At 41.1% G+C, this 22,526-nt stretch overlaps 1 protein-coding gene across 3 annotated transcripts in view; it reads left to right on the top strand.

Annotated features, from left to right (window-relative positions):
* The window catches only part of mob2a (MOB kinase activator 2a), a 54,460-nt gene that overhangs the window by 4,261 nt on the left and 27,673 nt on the right, over positions 1-22,526 (top strand). The window contains exon 1 of one of the 3 annotated variants that reach the window (XM_025006523.2): positions 16,413-16,819. The exons of 1 other annotated variant lie outside the window; for it this stretch is intronic. In XM_025006523.2, coding sequence (XP_024862291.1) covers positions 16,782-16,819 — 38 coding nt within the window. In that variant the 5' untranslated portion in view covers positions 16,413-16,781. Of the gene's footprint in view, positions 1-16,412; positions 16,820-21,542; positions 21,819-22,526 lie in introns of those variants that run through there. One more of the 3 variants, XM_017418971.3, reaches the window with a different exon arrangement.

Here is a 22,526-nt window from a genome sequence, read left to right as displayed (position 1 = left end):
CCTTTTCTGGAAGAAGTGTCCTTACCCTTGCTGCAAACACGCCTGCAAAAATTGTTTAAAAACCTAATTAACGATGCCGATGTCAGGGGATGAAAGTCACGGGGGATTTCACATCGACCTATTATAGGCTGAACTTCCTCTACTTTGGGGAAGCGTCTGTCTATTTGTAGTCTTCTGTTTCACTGCTGTGTCTCACATCCGACAAGAAGTGTCTTACATTAGATGTATATCTTGTGGCTGTATTAGACTGTTATGTATGTGTAAAAGTAGAACATGTTTTGCCTTTTTATTTTAAAAGCACTGAGAGATGGAGGTCATTCTTGCTTATATCTGTTTCATTCGCTCAGACAGCAGTATTAGTGGTCACAAATAATTTTCTGTCACACTTTGTTAGGATTTTCATTGCATAATGAAGAAGTTGGGCCCTAATCCAGAATCCTCCTGTGTTACTGCACCACCATATTTTCTCTTTGTCTTTTTGATTTACTTTTTCTACACCGACTTGTAGAAAAACAACAGCATATGATTTCTGTAAGTTTCAACTCGGTCTTTTGTTCCTCATAGTCACATTTGTGTTTAGCTTCATCTGCAGTTTGTAAAAGGACAAAACATTTCAGGCAACCAGTGGCCACAAAGTAACCTTGCATGTCATAGATTATAACTCAAATTACTGTAATTTAGGATTTTGCTGATCTGATAGTTTAACATGTGTTCCCAGAAATGGAGCCCTAAATAAAAATACAAATAGAGAAGTGCAGATTTATTAAAAATTAAATGAAAAAACCACTTGTCGAAATCTCTACAGGGGTTCTGAAACTTTGTTGTGTCACGTTGTGGGATGCTGTCAGTTTCATTCTGATGCAGAGCATTTGAGGATTATTTTGTGTGTGTGTGTGTGTTTCCTGTGTTGTGTGTGTGAATATGTTTATGAAGATGTTCCTGATGGGGATTTTGCGCACCACTAACCTTGTCCTCATAGAACCTCACAGCCTCGTTTCCATTTCCTCCGCTCACACACATTGTTGCACAGTCTTAGCCGAGTTGACTTTTTCTCCCACTTTCAACTCCAATGCAGTGCTGATAATAGGTTGTGACAGATGAGCAGACGTCCGCTTAAAGCAGCCGCCCGACTGAGAATAAAAACTAAGCAACGACCGGTGAGTTGCTTGGCTGAAACCAGTCTGTTGTCTGAGTTTCTGGTCTGTTTGTAGCTTTGAAATCAGCTTCAGTGTTTGTTATTGCATTGTATAATTTATCGCCCGCCACCAAAGGAGTGATAATGTTTTAGACTGTGGGGGTGTGTTCTTTTGTTTGTTCCATTAGCAAATATCTAATTTTAATGAAACTTTCAGAAAGTAATCATTGGATGTACATCTACAACTGATTACCTATTTTTGTCAGTGCAGTTCAGCCAGCTGACTTTAGAAGACACAAAGATGGCTATAACTCAGCCTGTTTTATAGATATTGACCTAAAATTTGTTGTGGTTGCAGCTGAGCATCATCCTCAACACACATTTAGTGCAGCATCGCTGCTTGGAACCTTGGCGTTAACTGTTGGAGTCACCCCTGTTTTGTTTTTAAATTATCTCATGAACCACTGTACAGATTTCAGTGAAACACCACCAACTTCAACCCAGTTCAAGATGGCTGCTGCAACTAATCAACAATAGCCTACACAAAATGACTATATGTCAGTGACTTTTAAAGAAGCTGAGCTGAAATTTGGTGCAGTAGCTGACAGTTATTTACAACACATAGTCCGATCGATAACAGATCCTGTAAGATCACACAAAAAAATCACAATGAGAATTTAATTGTTTATTCAAAATACAGTAGGTACAACACTGACATTTTCTGAGATGGTCTTAGTCTATAACAATGGCATGAAAGGCAGTGGGTGATATGCAGTCCTGTAAGAAATGTTAGGTCTTTAATTCAGTTTTTAATAGTCTGTTTTACAGTCTCAGGTCTTTGAATCTGCCAGGGGAAAAGCTGTTAACGCTCGTGTTCCTCGTTCAGCGAAGACTCCTGCTTTTGGCTCTCTTTTATAAGGAGCAGAGCAGAAAACTGCTCAATTAAAAATCTATTTATTGAGCTTGGCTCTGGATTTCTTTTACACTTTACTCTGGCAACCACGTGCAGTAGCAAAGTCAAATTTGCTTCAACAAAAAAGTCAAATTGTTTTACAAATTCAGCTCATGTTATTTGTGTTTTTTGACACACAATAGCCGTTCCCCGCACGCAACACTGAGCTAAACGACACCACGGTTCACATCAGCTGTTTTGCACAAGTGCCATCTTTTGAGTGACACTGTTGGATGTATGACTTATTCATAAACTGCTTTAGGTTTCCTGTCATTCGTTCAGTAAAAGACCTGTCTCCCAAGGAATCCAGCTGACTATGTGAGCGCTTCTGACTTCAGGAATTTTAAGTTTCGGAGGGGAATAGTTTTGCATCAAAATATTTTGTTAAAAATCTGAGTGAATATGAATAATGAGTAATTTTAATTATGTTAAGTTCTCTTAGAATTCAGTGTTCATAAGGTGTTTAAGTAGATATATTTAGATTTGGTTTGATTTCATGATGAAACAAGGTTGAAATAATATTTTAGTTGCAAGGGAAGAAAATTATACAAATGTCCCATTATGTATCGAACATCCTGTCAATTGACAACGAATGAAAAGGAAAAAGCTTGAACTAGTTTTTATTGTGAGACAATTTGCAAAAAAACAGATTTAGTTGTACATTCTATTCTTATTTGTTGTTTTTGTGCCTGAAGTTTCTCACAGCAGCTAAGATGAAATCCACGCGGCTCTCATGTCCTGGGGTTCAGCATCGAGCTTCAGGCTGTTTCACCGTGAAGTTCTCCTGCGCTGCTGTGGTTTGTTTACTCCCCAGAAAGGACGTTTAAGTCAGTGCCAACCCTTCAACGCACTCCGTCTCTCACTCCCCGACTCAGTCTGTCTGTCTTTCTCTCCTTTTATTTCTCACCCTCTCTTCCTCTCTGTCTCTTAAGTCTCCTATGGGACGCTGATGTGCAGAGACGTTTGCGTGCGTTGCCGCTGCCTGAGCCGGACTGTTCAACTGTAGCAGAGAGCAAAAGAGCGTTGAGCAGGCCCAGGGCAGCCTCAGTCTTCTGTGATAAATGTTCAAAAACAAAAGCTAGCACACAGAACACTGCACATTTGACGGAAGGCTATAAATAATAAATAATATTGCAGAAGCTCTCCAGTACGTTGTGCTTTACAGATGAGGAAAAATGAACAAAAATGAATCAGACATAAAGATGTTTAGCCAAAAGGATGAAATCCTCATCCTCCTTATTCGACTTTTGTTTGTGTACATTTCTCATCCAGGTTGCCTCATTAATTTCGGGACAACAGTAGCCAATTTCCTCTTTGTTCACGGCAGCACTGTAGCGTTAAGCCGGCGACGCCATAAAAGCTCAGCTGTCATAGCTGAAAGGTGTCGATGACTTCAGGTTTCACAGGATAATGTGACACCCAGAGCAAGTAGTTGAACTGGTACCAACCACAACCAGCAGTTCCAGCATCGATACAAGTGTTTGCAATTAACATAAAAAGCTAGACGTTTCTTTCTAACAGCAGAGAAGGACGGTTAAAATATTGAGCCATCATGTTACAGTGCTGTCTCGATCCAGATGGCATCTAAATAAAGTCTGGGAAACTCTTAATGAGCTTAAGGCCACAACACAGCATCATAGTGAGTATTTTAGACGTCAGCATGCACCGGTGAGGTAGATGTAAGGAGAATTTGACTCCCTCTTGAGAAGGCAAATGGTCTGAACTGAAGAACAAACACTCCTCAGTAAATATCGCTGTCCTGTGTGGTTTGTCTCGTACGATGCAACTCTTCCCTTCCTCCGAGGCAGGGACAGAGAGACACTCAGGAGCGAACGTGATACCAGAATGACGCTGCAGTTTGCCTTTCACTGAATATGCATAAGTGGATAAGTGAAGAGTTCAAATGGATGCACGGACGCATTAAGCACTTTCAGAAACACTTGATATGGAAACAGTTGCTAGGTGTGCCGTTTTTTGCCCCCGTTTGCCAATTTGGTCAAGGGACTTTTTAAAATCCTCAAAAGATCCTAAGAGAAAATGGCCCAACTGAATACGTGGATGAAATCAAGATGCTGTAAATAATATGAAATAAAATCCCCAGAGCTGGCTGTGCTTGTGATGCTGCTCCATCTACTTAAATGAGTCCTGACCTGTTCGAAAGCTAGAACAAGCTGCTGTTTGATGATGTCAAGTGCATGGATTTTTGACATTTAGCCAGCAGCTTTTGAAATGGAGGATGTGGTAAGCACTCAGACTCATATTAGGTCTTTGTATAAAATCCATACATAAATTTTAGAATAGACTATGTTTGTTTCATTACTTATTTTAATATAAAAGTGCCCAGATAAACAACACTATTGTTTTCTCAGCCTGGCTTGGCGGTTTTTACATTTGTGTGTGCCTTTATTGCACTTGGCAGGAAAGTGGCACCATACTGTGACTGTGTTTACTTTTTCATAACGCTCTGGGCAGCTGAACCCAGCAAACACAACTGGCACTGCTGAACAAAAAAAAAATGGAGAGACAAAGATGAGGGTTGACAGAGGGCAGGGACAGTCATAACTAATCTGCTGCTGTCCTGCTCTCCCAGTTCCAAACTTTTGTTTTTTGGTTGGAACAGGACATCTTGTCTCAAGACATGCTATGAGGTTTTTGGGTCAACGTTAAGTAGCAGGATCAGCTGCTAAAGACCTCGGAGTGTCATATTCAGGATCTGCTTTTGGCTGGAGCCTCCCTCAGATCAGCTATAAGTTGAGCCCCCCTGCTGCAGAATTGAATGTTTTTCCTGTCCACCCACACAATACACCCTGCAGATTATTAATTTTATTACTTTTATATTAATTACAAATGACGTTTTCCCAATAAGGTAAAAATATTCTATCTTTCTGTTAACATAGACAGCTGTTAGATTTGTTTCATCATGAGGTTGGCATCTTGTAATACTTATGTTTTTGAGTGAAGTTAATAAGTACTAAATGTTGGCACAGTGGCAAAAGGTTTCAACACCCTTAATACCCTACAGAGTCGCAGCATATTGATTAGTGTTAAAATGTAACAACAATACATCTAGCCATTTTCAGTAAGGAAACAGAAAGACAAAATGACACCACTCTGTAACTTCTTTAACTTGGCTATAAACATGTAGAGATAGAAGTGATATATGTATATGAATAAAGCGAATGTGAATAATAATAATAATAATGTTTTCTTTTTTTTTTAAACACTAAAGAGGAAATGGAAGGAAATGGAGCAAAAGAGGGCAGCTGATAAGGGGAGCAGCACGAGGAAAGAATGACTGAGGGAGAGAAATGATATTTGTGCAGAGGCAATAGGTGAGATATTGAGATAAATGTGAAGAAGCGGGACGGGTCAGGGAGCTAGATTAGAAACAGCAGAAGTCTGCAGTGGTAGACGGTGAGGGAGATTTAACAGCAGGGGCCTGGGCCACCAGTGACACAAAGAGAAATGCTGCTTGGAGATGTGTGCAGCTCAGAAATGAAGACTTCCAACAAAGAAACAGAGAAATAAAGCATGCACTGGATACCTTTTTTTTTTTTTAAATGTTGCACTCAAAGGTTTGATTTCTTGTATTTTATTTTGCAACCCTTGAACTAAGATTGAAGAGTGTTTTCTTCTTACGGCCAATAAAGCTTAATTTGCCTGGTAGGAAGAAGCCTTTAATTTTGTCTGAACGTATTTATTTTTCACCATAATGTGGTCGGCACCCTTGGGTGAGGTTTGAGCGGAGCAGTGAGCTGCTAAATCTGTACAGAGCCAGTGGGCTACTGGCGTTGGTGTAAGCTGGGCTAGCTAGATTTGTCCTTGGTGGCTGAGGCTATGGGCTGCTGGGCTGGTCTGAACTATAATTGGATTAGAGATTTCTATGTTGCATGAGGCAAGGCAAGCCAAATACACACATATACACACAAGCACAGATGCCTCAGGGAGCCAAGTTCATCTTAGTACTTACTGCTGCACTCCTCCATTAGTACATAGTCTCTCTTCTTTGTTTTTACTTCTCCTACCTCCAGCCTTTTAATCAAAAATCTACTCCTTCCCTTCGGCTGTTATTTACATATGTAGATGTGTGCAAATAATCATCTTTTTTGTGTATGAGCAGGTTAATGATTGCACACATGTGGATCATCCTTGTGTTATGGATACTTAAAATAAGATTATGATTAATGTAAACCATCTTGTAAGTTAAGTTAAATGACTATAATTGCTGTCCTACTTGAAGAAAGAAGCAAAAGAGCATTTTTTAACCTTTTTTTTTAACAGTGAACTTTCTGTTGGGCAGCTTTGGGCAGGAAGTGGAAGTTGATGTAATGGGGGCAGTGCATCCTGTACAGCTCATGATTTTGTTTTTTTTTTAATCTCAATTAAATGTTCTTTTCTATTATACTAATTTGACTCGTGTTGTGAGTCATTATGAGCCATGGAAGGATTGAAAACATAGAGGGCATTTTCTAGTGTCATCAGTTTGAAAAGTAAAAATGAATTCTTGCCTATCACAGCAGCCTCCAGGAAGTAAAGCTAAACAAAATCCTAGACGATAAAGAAAAATGGCTCATTATAGAGAGAGGATTTCCTTTCGCTGAGTGCTCCAGCGTTTTATCTTCATGTAGGTGTGTTTTTAGCAATGCAGTCAGGGAGACGACAGGCCTGCACATGCAGCCATATGTTCTGTGTGATTGTTGACAACTCTGCTGCACGGCTCAGATCTGCCCATATGGCCTGTACATCTCTTCAACATTTGAGGGAGGGACAGGACAACCTGTGGGCAGAGATAGAAGGAGTGGAGGAGGGCGTTGCTCTGATGTGTGATCATCTTAAAACAGGCACGCAGGGTAAGAAAAGAAAAACCTTAATTCAACCTGTATCTATATGATGCTGCTTCACATATCAGTAAAAGAAAGTTACAAGAGCAACAATTAGGACATCCGGATTTATTTGGTGTTGATTAATCACATTATCAGCAGCTGTTATTATTCAGTTCTTCAGTTTCAGCATTGCTGAGCGTGATTATTAATTTGTGAACATTTTTTAAGCCTGCTCCACTTCACAGTAAAGGATGTGGAGGAGTTTGATTTGGAATGAAGGCAAAGGGAGAGAACAGAGAAGGGAGCTGGTGTCCAGGGTCATCTGATTTCCGCTGCTGGGTTAGGGTCACTGTATGTGAGCTTCTGACAGGGCCCCCCAGGAGTGAAGCAGAGGAGCTCAATGCTGGACACAAAAACATGACATGCAGGAGAGTATTTAACCCGTTTAAGGCCTCTGATTTCCCCCTGTGGAAGTGTGTGTAAACGGAGAGAAGTCTGGCCTACTGAGGGCACGCTGAGAACCATGCTTTGTCCATGTGCTCATGCACATGATAATAAAACACGATCATTGTCTTGCATGAACACAAATGCTTGACACGGAGCAACAATGTTTTTCTTTTTTTTTTGTCTATTGTTTCCTGTTGGAGACCTGTTTGACTTGACCTTTCTGAAAGCCTGTTTAATCACCAGCAACCTCTGAGCTGGGCGGCATGTGATGAATGGTAACACTGAGCCAACGCTATGAGAGCAAAGGGGACTAGGTTTAACAGCTTGCCTGGTTAACAACTGGCTGTGAAAACAGGGTGTTCTGAGGAGTTTGGGTGTAACGGGGGCCTTGGTTAGCAGCTCATCTTTCCACCAGTTAATCAGGAGTTCTAGTAAAGAAAGAACATTTAACTTATAATATTTCCAGTTATGATGTACTGTAGGTAACCTGAAGTATTTCCTTCTACTAGAGAGCTATTTGGGTATCGATATCAAACCAGCTAAGTCTAGTATTTGTCTAAATACCCAGACTAGTTTATTTATATATGACACTAAAATGCTTTGAGCCTCATTTTTAAATCTTTGCTTTACTGATTTGTTACATTCATTAGGAACTGCTTTAATAACATACACATTTTAACGTGAATACTATATCAAATCTTTGTGGTTTGTTTGCTTGTTGTTTTGATCAGATACTTAAAAAAAAAAAACCTTAAACATGAAGTTGAAGTGATTGCGGTGCATTTAGAGACTGAATTTCAGCTGCATGTTTTTTTATTTTGTTTATTTGTTTTGTGTCAGTTTCATTTTGTTTCATTGAATAATCTTTCTTTAAACATTTACATATGGCAAACTGACAAAGCTATTGTGGCGTTTGAATAAAACCTCAGCAAATTATTGCCAGTAATAAAGCTTTTACATGCTTTGCATTAATTAGAGGTTTTATGATCCCAGCTTATGTTTCTGTCAGTAAAAATGAAACCCTAAATGTATGATACATGATGACATTCAAGAGGGATTTTGAAGGCAGAGTTTGAGTCTAGTCATCCTTCCCGTTCTCTCTAGTCCTTTAAGCACCACTTTTATGTAAACTTTGTCATTTCCCTGTTCTTTTTGTTCTCCCAGCAGTTTTTCCTGCCGGAGTGAACTGAGTCATATATCAGGAGGAGTGTGCAGAGCAGAGCCGAGCAGGCTACCGTAGTTCAGAGGTGAAAGGAGTGTGGGGAGGATTTATTACCAGTTGTTAGCTGGTTAAACGAGGCTAAATGATCCAACTAGCTCAGGGAGGTGAGATGGAAACGATTAGCTTACATAAAGAGCGACGGAGGGAGAAGATCTTTGAGGCCAGCCAGTGACTCCTTACCTCCTGTCTTCTATGTTAATTTTATCTTCTCTCTTGTATCTCCACAGCTATTCTTCATTTTTACTGTTGTCTAATATGGTCCTTGCAGAAGCACAGCTGACTGTGCTTTGAGAAGTGACCGCTCTTATCATGCTCTGCAGCATGGCAGCTCTGAGCTGGGTTTTGTAATATTCACATATATATTTTGCAATATGACTACTGAAAACAGTCATTGTATGAACACATCCAGGTACATGTTTATAAAAGATTGCGCCATAGGACATGATACACATCATTTTATTGGAATAAACAACTTACTGTGAAACTTAGAAGCAGCAACGTATTTGTTGCAACGTGTTATTTTGGCGTTTGTGTTTAAACGTGAAAGCCCTTATTTTCCTGAAGTAAGGTGTGTGGAACATTTACAACGTTTAGGATCCAGTTCAGAAATATGTGGAAAGTGTTTGGTAGAGAGTAGAAAAAAATAATCTATTTCTAGGTAGATAAACACACATGAAGTAACTCAAGTCATTCAGGCACGATCCTTATTTCAGTAAACTTTTAAACCTTGAAGAGCAAAATCCCCGGTGGTCACATGCACAATATTTAGTTTTTTTTTAATTTTTTTGTTCATGATATGAAATAACTTTTTGCACAGATATTGTTAAATTTATGGGAACAAGTTTTAATTTGCAGGAGTGAACTAGCTTACTGCCAAACACTGAAATTACAGCAGTAATGTCTGCAACCCTAATAAAGCCCACACATGCTACGAGTTTGACGGCATCAAGTTATTGACATAAAGGGATGCCAAGTGAGACCGAAATATGTGATTATGTAGCACAAACCAGAGCTATTAAATACTGAGGCAGTGAGAACGTCCTCACTCCACTTTAACAGCTTGGCTTTGACAGGAGCTGAGGATCGAAATGGACTGCATGTGTAGGAACCCAGCTGGATATCCGCTCTGTACGCCGTTTCTGTTCTCAGCCTTTTTCTGATGTGTCCGTTTGCACGTTTGTTGTGTGTGTGTGTGTGTGTGTGTGTGTGTGTGTGTGTGTGTGTGTGAGAGAGAGAGATGAGAAATAAAGAGTGAAAGACATTCCCCACATCCGTTTCCTCTCTTAGAGGAACAGTAGGTCAGGAGATTAGTCAGCTCTGGTGGGTTCATGTGTTACTCAGAGTCAGTGAAGAGGGAGGGGAGGCAGAAATGCTGCTCACATAGATGGGGGGCATTTCTTAAATCACCAGGGTTATTTAGTGTCTTGATCAGGCTGTAGCCAATAATAATAATAATAATAATAATGAAGAATATATTGTTAAAGAAATGTATTTTATTTATTTTTAAGACAAGGTTGTTATAGTCTGAAAATAGGAATGAAAAGTTTTAAGTGTGCATCTTTCTTTTTTTAATGTCTCTAATTTATACTTATTGTTATCTGTGTTATCTGCCCGGATCCATGCTTGTTTAACCAGGGTGTGTGTGTGTGTGTGCGCACCTGTATCCATGCCTGTGTTTGCATATGGCCTCGTGTCTGGCTGAGCGTATGATACTACTTTATCTCCTCCATGTACAGTAATGTCTTCATTGTTCTGCCTGGAGTCGGAGCTTACAGGAAGCGTTGTTACATGTTGTGCTGAAGAGAAAGCAAACGGTGCGATGCACAAACAGAGGAAGTGCCGCTTTCCGCACTCTCTCAGGTTGGGCGTCTGACGGCAGCGATGTGGACGTGCCTTTCTTTAACCACACGTGCCTTTCTCCGCCTCTCTGTCTCCTCCGTGTCGCTTTGTCGACTTTTCTCCTCCGCTGTCGGTGATAATTACTCTGACTGATCTACTGCATGCTTGAAGGCGAACAATAGAACAAGGGTCACAAAATTTACAGATAATCTCTAAAAACTGTTAAGAGTGATCATAACTGAAAGAGGAATTATGTTTAGAGTTGTGTAACAAGAACTGTTTTCTTAGCCCAGCTGCCACAGAAACGACACAACTTGTTCTTTGTGCCTCTTTGTTCTGTTACAGGAAGCGTTCGGCCTTGCTGTGCTACGCAATCAGAAGCTAATAATGCTGCTTCATGTCACTCAAACGTGAACATTTGTGGTCAAAGGTGGTACCTACAGAGCTCTGGATTAGACAGAAGATGCAAAAAAGACCATTTGAACAACTCTGTATCCCTCTGAGGCCGTGTCTCTGTAAAATGAAAGCATGGTAGATTTCTAGCTGAATAATCAGTGCGACAGTCTTCATCCCCTCTGCATGGTTTTGAGCAGGACTTTCAGTGCCACATTGTCCCAAATGTCGTCTTGGTTTTTTACAGGAATGCATCATTGTGGCACTTGTATTTTTTTGGAAATGGTTAATCTTTTATTCTTTTTTTGTTTAGCAACCACTGAGATTTTGACGGTGGGTGCTCAAATTTTTGCATGCCACTGCGTATCTACACACACGTGACTAGACTTTACAGCTGTGACGTAACAGCTGTAATGTTACTGGCAGCTGTGGACTTTGCACTTCAGCAGTTGTTAGAGTATTTGTGTTTATGCGGCAGTAAGGAGTTGTTTTGCACGTCTTGGGTTTGCTACCTGGGCAAAACCTGTTCTGATGTTAGCACGTCATTTACCAAGCATAGGGTAGAAAGGGTTTTATTTTTACAGCAAACATTTCTGACATTTTAACACAACCATGAGCTTTGAGGATTTACTGGCTTTTTTTCAGAATGCAGATTTAAGGCAAGTGAACTTTAAATGTATTGCAGTCATTTGATCGCAGTCTTACGGTTGCAGAACGTTTGGAGGTATCGCTTGTGACTAATGCAAGGAGATAATTCTGTTTATTGAAGCTAAAAGGAAAGAAAATCTGTCTTTGTTTATTCAACATGTATAAGCCTGGGCATACTTTGTTCAGGTTTCATTTTTTTCACTTTTTTTTGTGCTTTTAGTTCTAAGTAACTAGTAGTAAGAGCTCTGAAACTAACTCCAAACCAGTAACTCCACTACAGCCTCTTGAAAGAGAGAAAAAACTAACTTATTTTGCGCCACTAGAGGGCAGCACGTCTCCAGTTTCTGTGGCTGAATGCACTGGTCACCTGGTAAACGGTGACCAGTCTTCAGCGGTTGGGGAAGTTTGCTCAGTTAGTTGCACCACTTCAGATGAATCCACTTGTTTCATGAGGCAGATGGGACTTGCTCTGCTTCCTCTGTTTATCCACTTTTGAAAAGTTTCGACACAGAAAGCAATAAAAGGGTAAAACAAACCAAGACTGAAGACACTGTGGCAGTAAGAGAAAAGTTGAAAACAAAAAAGGAAGCTGAAGAGTGGGCAAAAATTAGCGGTAGAGATCCATTGGGCACGAAATCAGATCTTGTTATTGCATAATCATGGCTTGAAGGCCTTCCCAGCATGCACTGGGCTCTGTTTGGTATTATGTGACTGTATCAAGCTGCTGCAGTATAAAACCAGCAGTACCAGTCTACCACCTGCCTGAGGCACACGGATCAATAGTTCTGTTCTTCTTTGTGCTGAGATGTGCTCCTTTTTAATGACATTTAAAAACCTATTTCAGCTGGAATTGATGGCATATTTCTTCACCTCATCGTCTTGCGTATACGCCTCTAATGTGGAACAGTTTTGTAAGATTTATTTATCTTTACTGCAGCAGAATTGGTGTAAAAGTTTTAACACACATTCTTAAGTTCAACCAAGGATATCCAGAAATCAAGCCAACAGTTGTAAACGGCAGATGTGTGTTCAGTGTGTTTGAGATACCAGTAATACCAAGTGTCCTGAGGCTTCTGTTCTGTCTCACATCCTCATTTTTATCTTTTTTTAGAACCGTCTGTCTTCTCTTTATACCTTCATCACCGCTGTAGTCTTTTGTGAACTTGTTAATAGTGGCAGACAGCATAACATTCAACAGTATGTCACTGATAGTCCACACCTTTGCCTGCAGGCTTCCTGTCCTTCCACCTATTTCATCATAGCGTCTCGCCTTCAACACACAGCAGAATAAGAGGAGATGGTTTCTGGGTTTGTTTTAAGCAGTGCTTTCTTTCTGAACAACAGCAGATGGCGCCAGAGAGTCATCGTCCTGGGTTTCTCTGTGTGCTGTGCCAGTCTTCAGACAAAGCAGTTGAACCAAAGCCAGAATTACACCCTTCTGTTATAACAGTAATGAGTTCAAATCAGCCTGCAGCACTTGTATTAGGTTTTAAATATAAATTCTCTTCAGGATTGTTCAATGCAACTTTTTCACAAAACTACAAATCTGGTCTTTATGGATAAATAAAATCTTGAATTGTTTGTAGCTCTGCATCAGAGTAATCATTTTAATCTTGATTTGGATTAGGCATGGGTCAGTGTGATAACTTTAAGCAGTTTCATAATTGCTGGAATGAAATAAAAATGTAATTAAACCCTTCTACGTAGAATGATTTGCTATAAAAGCAGCACCTGAACCGCCTAGTTGTGAGGTTAGGGTGTGAACTGATGGCCCACCATCAAAATGTGCCTAAAGTTTTAGCTGCAGAACAATAATAACAATTAATGAAAAGGTTTGACTCTAGACTTTGTTTTCTGAATACTTGAAGTGATAAATGCATGCATATGGTTAGTGGGTTTTTCAAAAGTCCATCTGGCATTTGAGGAGATGCCAACATGACTGTCGGTTTGCTTTTTTCCCCCATTTCTGTCCATTATTGAACTCTATTAAAGTGACTTATTTTTTGGGAAGCATTCTGAGCTTTGTGGTGGCATGAAATTACGTGCACAAACTGTGCATGTTGTGCTGAATTTGACAGATGGATGTGGACAGACAGGCTGCCTCCTGGCGTCTCCCAGCCCAGTCGTATATATATAGGTCTGTCTTTTATACTGGACCTCTTTGCCCTGGCTCACATCTAGCTGTGCTCTGTGGATGTGTGTGTTTGTTTGTGTGACTTAAGAGTGTACCAACTTGTGTGAAAAGGGAAAGAAAAACAGTATGTGCTCGATTCTTGGCAGCAAAACCCAATGTAAATGAACTGGATGGTATACACATGTTAGTGGTTTCATAAAACTGATCTTTTTTTGGCGTTACACCAAGGACGCTTCTGTTTTCTGTCAGTAACACCTCTGTTTGTGCTTAGGAACATGGCACATGCAGTGGTTTGGACTTTCTAAAGCTGGCCTCTCCTCATATATGCACTCATATTGCTCGAGTCTTAATGTGTGTGTCCGTGTGTTCATTTAGTGTGTGTGCTTGAGCGCTGCGGTCCAACATTTGGCTTGCAGTGTATTCCTGGAAAGCCTGAGTAGGAGTGGAGGGGCCAGGGTTATTCCACAGGCGCAGTGATGACTGTTTTCTAGAAGCTTCCCTGTCATTTCGAACAAAGCAAAGAAACAAACAGAGAAAGTTTATGGCTATTTTATTTTATACACCATATCAACATCCCCACTGCCTTTACTTTGGACAAAGAAAACAAGAAGACAATATCACGGCCTAGAAAATGATTTTGCAAGCTGTGCACACAAAAATAGGCTTTGATTTTCAAAACTTGGCTGCACCATTTGCTGGTCGCTTGGTCGCCAACAGTCAGAATTCCATGGTAAATTCCCCTTTTTTCCCACAATTTTCTTGTAATTTTGGTTGCCAAGTAGTCTCAACAGCCGCAGCCTGTTGAGATAAAGAATAAATTTATGAGGGGAGGGATTTAAATGATTCCAATAGAATCGATTGTTCTAATTGTACTTCCTGTAGTCTGCAGTTTCTCTTCTGCTTGCAGCTGTAGCTTAAAGTAAGCATTTATCTTCTCGCTGACAAGTTGGAGGTTCTGACAGTTTACATGCCATGGTGCTGGTGTCCAGGTGTGTAAAAGATTAGGCGTTTTTAATTTATTAAAATACCAGGAATATGAGTGAATATGCTGCTCACACTGAGTAGGGAACTAAACAAAAGGAAACAGTTCTACATGAATTAAGTCATTTTATCCCTTCATTTATTCTCCTCCATGCTTCTCAGAGAGCTGCTTTAACCCTAGTCTCTTTTCCTTTTCCTTCCTTCATCACCGTCTTTGTCCTCCTGGCTGCTGTGTAACTCTGCAGTGATTGACCAGCAGCACCTGATCAGCACTTCTGCTGCCAAGACTGCTTTTAATATAACAAACCAACTTGGATCCATGAAACCAACCCTAAAATGTGTGGTTGTAGAGGATACATACGTGCTCTTAGAGTATATTGCACCAGGAAATTCTGATTTTATATACAGCCAGATAAGTCCTAAATGAAATTCATGGTAAGTGAAGTACTAAAATCCCTCACAGACCCAGAAACATCCTGGAGTTTTAGGAATCCTGTTGCACTTCTCCTTCCTTTTTTCCCAAAGCCTCCTCAGCCTTCTGCACATCTGAACTCTCCATTACTCAGATCCCCCGCTAAATATTCTCCCCCTCGTTCTTCTCATCCGCGTTTTCATCCCTCCAACTTGTTTTGACCCGATGCCAAACAAATCCCAACTTTACACAACAGGTTTTACTGATTGTATAGCTGTTGCTGGTGTACACACACACACACCGGGTTGTGTAAATATTATCTGAGGACGTGTATTTAGCAACAAAGCTGGAGGAATTTAAAAACACCTCACATCTTCATGCTGTTTGTGCTGAAAAGGCTGCACAATGTGAAGAATCCTTGTAAATCAGTGATTATGGTCTGTTGGTGGACTGTTTGGTTTTCACTGCAGAGCCCAGTGAGAGGTCAAGAGTTGTTTGTTGTTGTTTGTTTTTGTGCATTAGTGATTATATGATGCAAAACGTAAGTACAGCTGCATTAAAAAAACCTGCAAATTGTTTAAAAAGTTTAGACACAATAGGATGAACTTTATATTGACTTGCCATTTTTATTCCCTGCCTCTGAAAGGCGAAGGACAATAATGTTTTTGCATGTGTGTGTAAGTTTGTTACCAAAATATCGAATGCACTATTGGACCAAATTTAATGAAACCTTCAGTAAATACTGGATAAACCTCTGCAAACTCAACTCTGTTTAAGATGGCTGCCAAAACCAAATGACCTTGGAAAATGGCAAAATGGCTACACCTTACAGACAAAGAGTTAAAATCTGTTGTAGTAGCAGGCAGTCAGATCGCAGGAGATCTGTTACATCGCGTAGCATGACATCATTTACAAAGTTTGACCAAAATGGCCATAACTCTGTCCCTTCTCATGGTGAAATGATGCAACTCCGCCATGAGAAGGCGGTGGGCGATATGCATTCTTTCAAGAAATGCTAGGCCTTTAATCCATAAAGCCTCTGTACCCAAACTTTTATGGTTTAGTTCCAGTTTTATCATAATAAACCACGTGCTTCATACATTTGCATTTGTACTTCAGGACAAAAAGCAGTAAGTTTCCATGCGTCCTGACAGGAGACACATCCTGAAAGGGTTGGGATTTAAAAGGTGTTAATGAATCCTCAGCTCTATTCTTAGGCTGAAAATCTGCCTCAGGCTCCCGGTGTTGATAAGACCTGTGTCTGGTTCGTCTCCAGCCTGTGGAGGGACACAGATGAGTATAAATAGCTGCTCGGGGAGGAAATGCGGCTGAAACGTGAGCGCCTCCCCTCCTGACCGTGGATGGAGAGGGGGAAGCGCTGCTTTTCCATGAAGGTGATTTTCCCTATTTAAGGAGCTTTTTTTATGTTTAGACGTGACTTCATGTCGGACTGAAGCCAGAGGAAGGGCTGTGTAAGGAAAAAGAAAATCTCATTTTCTTTTTTTAATCATTTGGAGCGAAAACACTTTGCGTCAGGCACAAAAAAACTTTAATTCCGAGCTTTTTTTTGTTGTTTTTTTGCCTGCAACACCACTAACCCTGCCCCACGGAAACTAAGCCGAGGAGGAGGGTGGATGTTTGAGGAGCAGCCACAGAAAGACGGGGTGTTTTGGAGGAGCGCAGGGAGGTCCGCGAGCCGCTGCGCATTGTTCCGTCTTCCGCTCGAGCCGCCGCCGAAAACGCCGAAATCACGCCGTCGATTGTGGATTTGCTGATCCGCTTCCTGTCGCCCAGGATGAGGTTCAAGAGGAACGGCTCGTACACGTTAAATAGGTGAGCAGGGATGCAGTGATCGCAGTCCCGACTTGTTCATGTGTGTCTGTGCGCGGAGAGGAGGAGGAGGAGGAAGGCGAAGCTCCTAAATCACTTCACTTTCTCTGGGTCGGTACTTCAGTGCAGCTCATTTGTCTTAACATCATACTGTCCCGTCCCAGTGGTGATAAACGGGAGCTCTGGGTACTTTTTATTATTTCCTGAAGGGGACAGTGTTTGTGCGCGCGCGTTTGTTTCTCTGTTAGCACAATATCTCTAAACGGATTTTAACGACCCTCCCAGAAAGTAGTCATCAGATTTACATCTACAACTGATTCAACTTTTGGAGTCAACCCCATTCAAGATGGCTGCCACAGCTAATTGATTGCAGCAAACACAAAAGTGGTTTTAATTCAGCCAGATTTACAGACATGGAGTTAAAATCTGGAATGGTAGTTTATCTGTTAGCAACATATCTCATTTTAATCAAACTTTCAGAAAGTAGTCTTTGGGTGGCCATCTTCAACTCATTAACTTTTGGAGTCGACCCAAATTAAGATGGCCGCCACAACAAAACAATCTTAATCAGTACAGAAATGGTTCAGTTTTACAGATATTAAGCTCAAATCTGGTCCGGTGGTAGTTGAGGATCCCCAATACATACTCTAAGTGCTGCACATTATGCAGTATTTTTCCTAAAAACTTCAGCAATAACCATTTGTCTGTCTGTTAGCAAAATATCTCATGAACAGATGGGCAGATTTTTCAATTCCTGCCACAGCTAATCTACCTGAGCCAACACAGTCAGGCGGTTCAGTCAGTTTTACAGATATTGAGCCACATTTTGATGTGATAGTAGCTCAAAATATACTTGAAGCTCTAACAAATTGTTTAAATATAGAGACAGTAAGGGCACGAGATCACATCAGTTACAAGATTTGACCAAAATGGCTAGAACTCTGACCCACTTATCATAAGATTTTAGTCTAAAACTCTGGCATGAAAGGTGCTGAGTGATATTCAGGGAATTCTAGGCCTTTAATTATTCTTAAAATATTTTATCATACTTGCTAGAATGAAGATAATCTTTGTTTTCAAAAAAACAAAACAAAACTAGAATCAATGGGGAGAACGCAAACTTCCCTCAGGGCCATATGATCAATTAAAAACTGTAGGATCGTGATTCGGATCACCACCAAAATTTATTCTCTTGGTTTTTGTGACAACTCCAACTTTTCCTGAAAATGTTATCAAAATCTGTTTATTAGTTTTTAAGTAATTTTGCTAACAGACAGACGGACAAACCAACCAACACTACCAGAATCATAACCTCCTTGGCAGAGGTAAAGAGTAGTTATTTTAAAAGTACATAAATACACAGAATTTCTCAGATTTCAACAGGCTAAAATATCCACAGGGATTGTTACCATGTCTTATCAAAGATATGCACGTTACTGTCGTACGTCTCGTTGGTGTCTCCTCAGCAGCTTGTTGTAATTCAGGCTGGAGGCTGGATCAGGAGGAACCTGTCTGTCGGGCTTTCCCAGGTTGGGCACAAGCTTTTGTTTTCCCTCCTCCACACAGGAGAAGAAGTTAAATCATTTCCTTTCTCTCGCTTCTGTCCCCCATGTTTCTGCTCTAAACTTTTCAAGGGGTTGGTGCAGTAAGTTGATGCATAAGTTGTAACATAGTTTGGCCTTTTGGAAATGATCACAGGATCATGTTAAATTTAAAAAAGTAGCATTCTTTAAAAGATTGTGTATTGCTCACCACCTTGCGTACCAAAGTTTTGTTGATGTGTGACTTGTGTTGAGAGACTGATACTCAGCTACTGATACCAGATTTTAGCTCAAGATCTGTAAAAATGAATGTGTTACAGCCATTACATTCAAGTACACTATCACCTAAAGTGTAGGCAGTTTGTAGTCCTACTGTGGACTTGCTTCCAAGCAGTGTTCATGTACTTTTTATAGGGCTGATATCAGAACTTCATGTTGCAGTTTTGTCGTTATCATCCTGTTGGTTCACCACACTGTGTTCAAGTCTCAGTTGTCTGGTTTATGTTTTGAGGTCACGTCCTCAGTCTTCTTGTCTCTTTGTGCCTTGGACTGGACACTGACTGCAAACCCACCTCAAAGCACGGACTCCTTCCCATCATGAGTTACAGCTGGCCCGGTGTGTTTTTATTTTCAGCTGAATGCCTCTGATTACATCTGCAGACATACATCTGGTCATTGTGGTCATGAAGCTCTATCTTTGTGTCAGCTGATCATAAAATATTCATCTGGGATTCTTCTTTTGGTGTGTAATGATATTAATAGAGGTATTTCTTTAGACTTTGGTGAAGAGGCTCCACTTGATACAACTTTGCGTTTATGAATTATTATTTGAGCAAATTCATTTAGTCTAACGATGCTTAGAAATGGCTCCAACAAACATTAATGACTTGTAAAAATCTTTTTTTTCTCCTGTCTGCTCTGAGGTCCAAGGGCTTTTCAGTTGTAATGTGTGCTTTTAATCCAGCAATCAGTCCCAATGATTAAAAGACATTTGAGAGGCCTCGACAAGTAAGCTGTTTTGAAGCTATCCTATTTCTCTGCATATTAAATATAATGAGTTTATTTAAACTTTGACATGAACTGTTGCATTGTTAGTTTGGTACATGTGTAGTGGTGTGAATGATGCGCCCTACATTCTGCTCATGTTTGCCTCCTAAGCTACTTTATGTTGAAATAATTGCTGTGGCTTTCATTCATTTGTGTGTGAGACATACCAGCATGTTTCAATGTAAACCATGTCACAGATCAGGGCTTTCCCAGCATATTCTTCAGTTACAGCCTTTCCCCTTTATCTGTCCAAATTGCATGATTTAAAGAGAAATATTTCCATTGTACATTTGTTATCCACAAACCTACTGAAATAACTTTACTTATTTCACCTCACAGAGGCTGTTACTCCGGATGTCTTGCTTTTGTTGTTCGTCTGAATTTTCCGATAAGGCAGAAAGTTGTGAGGAAGTAAAGACAAAAGAAAACGCACTAAGAACTTGGTCACATTGTTGAAAGTGAAAGCTGATTAAATGGGGATTTCATTTCCAATATTTTCACTTGTTTCCGAGCACATTGCTTTCTGCTGCACTTCTCACACACACACAGAACACCCACATCCTGGTTCTCAGGTGCTGAAACACAAAAGGAGCTAATGAGTGCCAAACTCGAAGGCTCACTTCTCCCCACAGCTGAAAGTGCAAGAGGGATGTTATTGCTATGAAACTCCCTCCTCCCCCTTCTGTTTTCACTTAGGAAATTGTGTGCTGTAAAAGTGTGTTTCACTGCTGCACCGTGTGGTCATTTGTGTAGGTGCTGCTTTCAGGGTGCAGTTTTCACATCTGTGTACATGCAGGTGAGGAAACGAGGTGATTCAACGGTGAAAAGAGAGGCCTGTTTGCTGTAGCTCCTGGTGACAGGTCTCCAGAGAAGAGGAGGGATGACATCATTGCATGGAAAGCTCATCTGCTGCAGTTTTTTGTCATCCTTTATCTCAAAATGAACAAGAGCAGAGAGAAGTTGCAAAAAAAAACAGCTCAGCATTGTCCTGCAAAGCCATCTAAAGTTTAATGCAGCTGTATTGAGCAAGAATATCCTCCAGCTCTGATTTCTTTTAAACTTATCCCACAGGTCAGAGCTTTTTGTGATAACTCGGCGACAAAATAGGAGAAAAACCAACCTCCCCCCTGCAGTTGTTACGTAACTACCACTGAAGGTGACTGCTGCCTCTGCCTGTGTCTGTCTTTTTCCTGGCAGGTTGATTCAAGGTAACGTGTGTGTGTGTGACTTTTAGCTTCAGCGTGCAGCAGCATCGGTTGCCTTTGTCATGGTCAGTGAGCCCCGTGTTTGTGTCTGTCTGGCCCAGCAGCGTCTGGAGTCTTCTGTTACATCAGCAAGCACTGATTTGCACACTGCAGTCCCTTTAAAGTGTTTTGTGAGATAGCACGGCACCAGCAGAGAGCTAAAGCGGGGGATTGCTTTTACCTGATCATGCGGGGAGGACAAAGAGTGGTGTCGCAAGTCCCATAACTTACTGTGTCCTTCACCTTATTTGCCCACGCCATAGGTAGAATGCTCTGCAGTGATTGGCTCAATTCTGGGGGGCTTGTCTTTGTGCTAGGCCCTCCCATACTGCACCTCTGCAATGATTCTGTGAATGAAAAGTCATGTTTTTTAAACAAGTGCTTGCATAACTGTATGTCCTTCATCGATTCACTATCAACTATAAGGTCCTGTGCTGCTTATTTCTAAGAAAGCAAAAAGAAAAAGACTAATGAACTGTCCTTCGATGTTTTACCGGATTTGACTGAGACTTGTATTTACCAAACCGATTTTGTTTGGTCTGTGTGAGCGATATGTGGTGATGGGATGTTCAGCCCTTGTTTAGGATGTATACAGATGGTAGAGATAGCTGCCTTCTCCTTTTTGTCTCCCCTGCAGTTGACGCGGTACTGCCCAGCAGTCAGCGGTTTGTCTATGGGACTCTGTTTGCCAAGCTAATCTTCCCGCCTTTCAAGTGGGAGCCAGTAAGAGAGAGAGAGAGAGAGAGAGAGAGAGAGAGAGAGAGAGAGAGAGAGAGAGAGAGAGAGAGAGAGAGAAGGAGGCAGGGAGAGAAGGAGCGAGAGTGTGAAAGTCAGGCAGGCAGTTGAGTAGTTGGTAAGGAGGCAGAAAGAGCGACGTGGTCAGAAGTCTTTGCTTGTGATTTTTTTTTTTAATTTTTTGAAAGTCTTGTCTTTGCCTGCGTGCTGTGGTCCATTGTTTTGTGACCCACGTTTATGATGGAGCCTTATGATGCCACAAAGTGCTGAGCTGGAGCTGGTGCACCTGTAGCCCAGTTTGCAGAAGAGGAGCACAGACTGGGAGGCAGAACAGGAGGCAAAAAAAGAGCTGTTGGTCAGCACATCGTCACCTCGGCTCGGCTTCATCACCTGCTGGATGGGGGTGCTTGTGTGCTGTGACTGCTTCTTTTATAGGTAGCTGTTTAATTTCTTGAATTTCCTTCGTCTTTACTGTCATTAAAATGTACTTATTACAGCATTCCTCAGCTTAAAAGATCATACTTTCCTTTACTTCTCCTCTTTCCCAAAGCTCACGTTCCCTGTTATTGTGCTGCGGTTTGGAGGAGACATTTAAGGACAGTGCTGCCGTAGCAGTTGAGATTCTGCTGTAGTCAGACACTAGAGGTATCTTAAACTGTGGGAGGGGAGGAGGAGGAGGAGGATGAGGAGGAGGAGGGAAGGAGAGAGGAAGTTGCGGACATGGGGACAGCAGTGGCACACAGCCAGTCTCCTATAGACAGCTAGAGAGGAGGGTGACATGTTGCTGGTAACAAGGTTTGTTTGGATTACAAGTGATGACTAGTTGGAAAGAAATGGAATGCAGCCAAAAGGCAGCTATCTGGTCAAGCTTCCCCAACTTTTCCTCTCATCCTGCAGCGTGCCCCTTTTGGCAGCGCAGCACTGTTTGTTTGGGACACGGTGTTCCCGTATAAGGGATGGGAATGTGTTTTGCCTTTTTCTTCTGTGTTTGTTGTTTGAGCTGGACTCCACAGACTTTTGCCCTTCTTTTAACATTTACTTCCCATCCTGTAAACTTTACACGAGCTTGGTTCAGCTGTTCTGTGTTGCAGAGTTTAGTTTAAAAACTTTTACTGAGTCACTGGCCCATATAGAACCATTCCT

The sequence above is a fragment of the Kryptolebias marmoratus genome, linkage group LG11, assembly GCF_001649575.2.
Source record: "Kryptolebias marmoratus isolate JLee-2015 linkage group LG11, ASM164957v2, whole genome shotgun sequence".
In the NCBI taxonomy this organism is placed as follows: Eukaryota; Metazoa; Chordata; class Actinopteri; order Cyprinodontiformes; family Rivulidae; genus Kryptolebias; species Kryptolebias marmoratus.
Note: the sequence above shows the minus strand (reverse complement) of the source record. Positions and strands in the feature narration are given on the sequence as shown.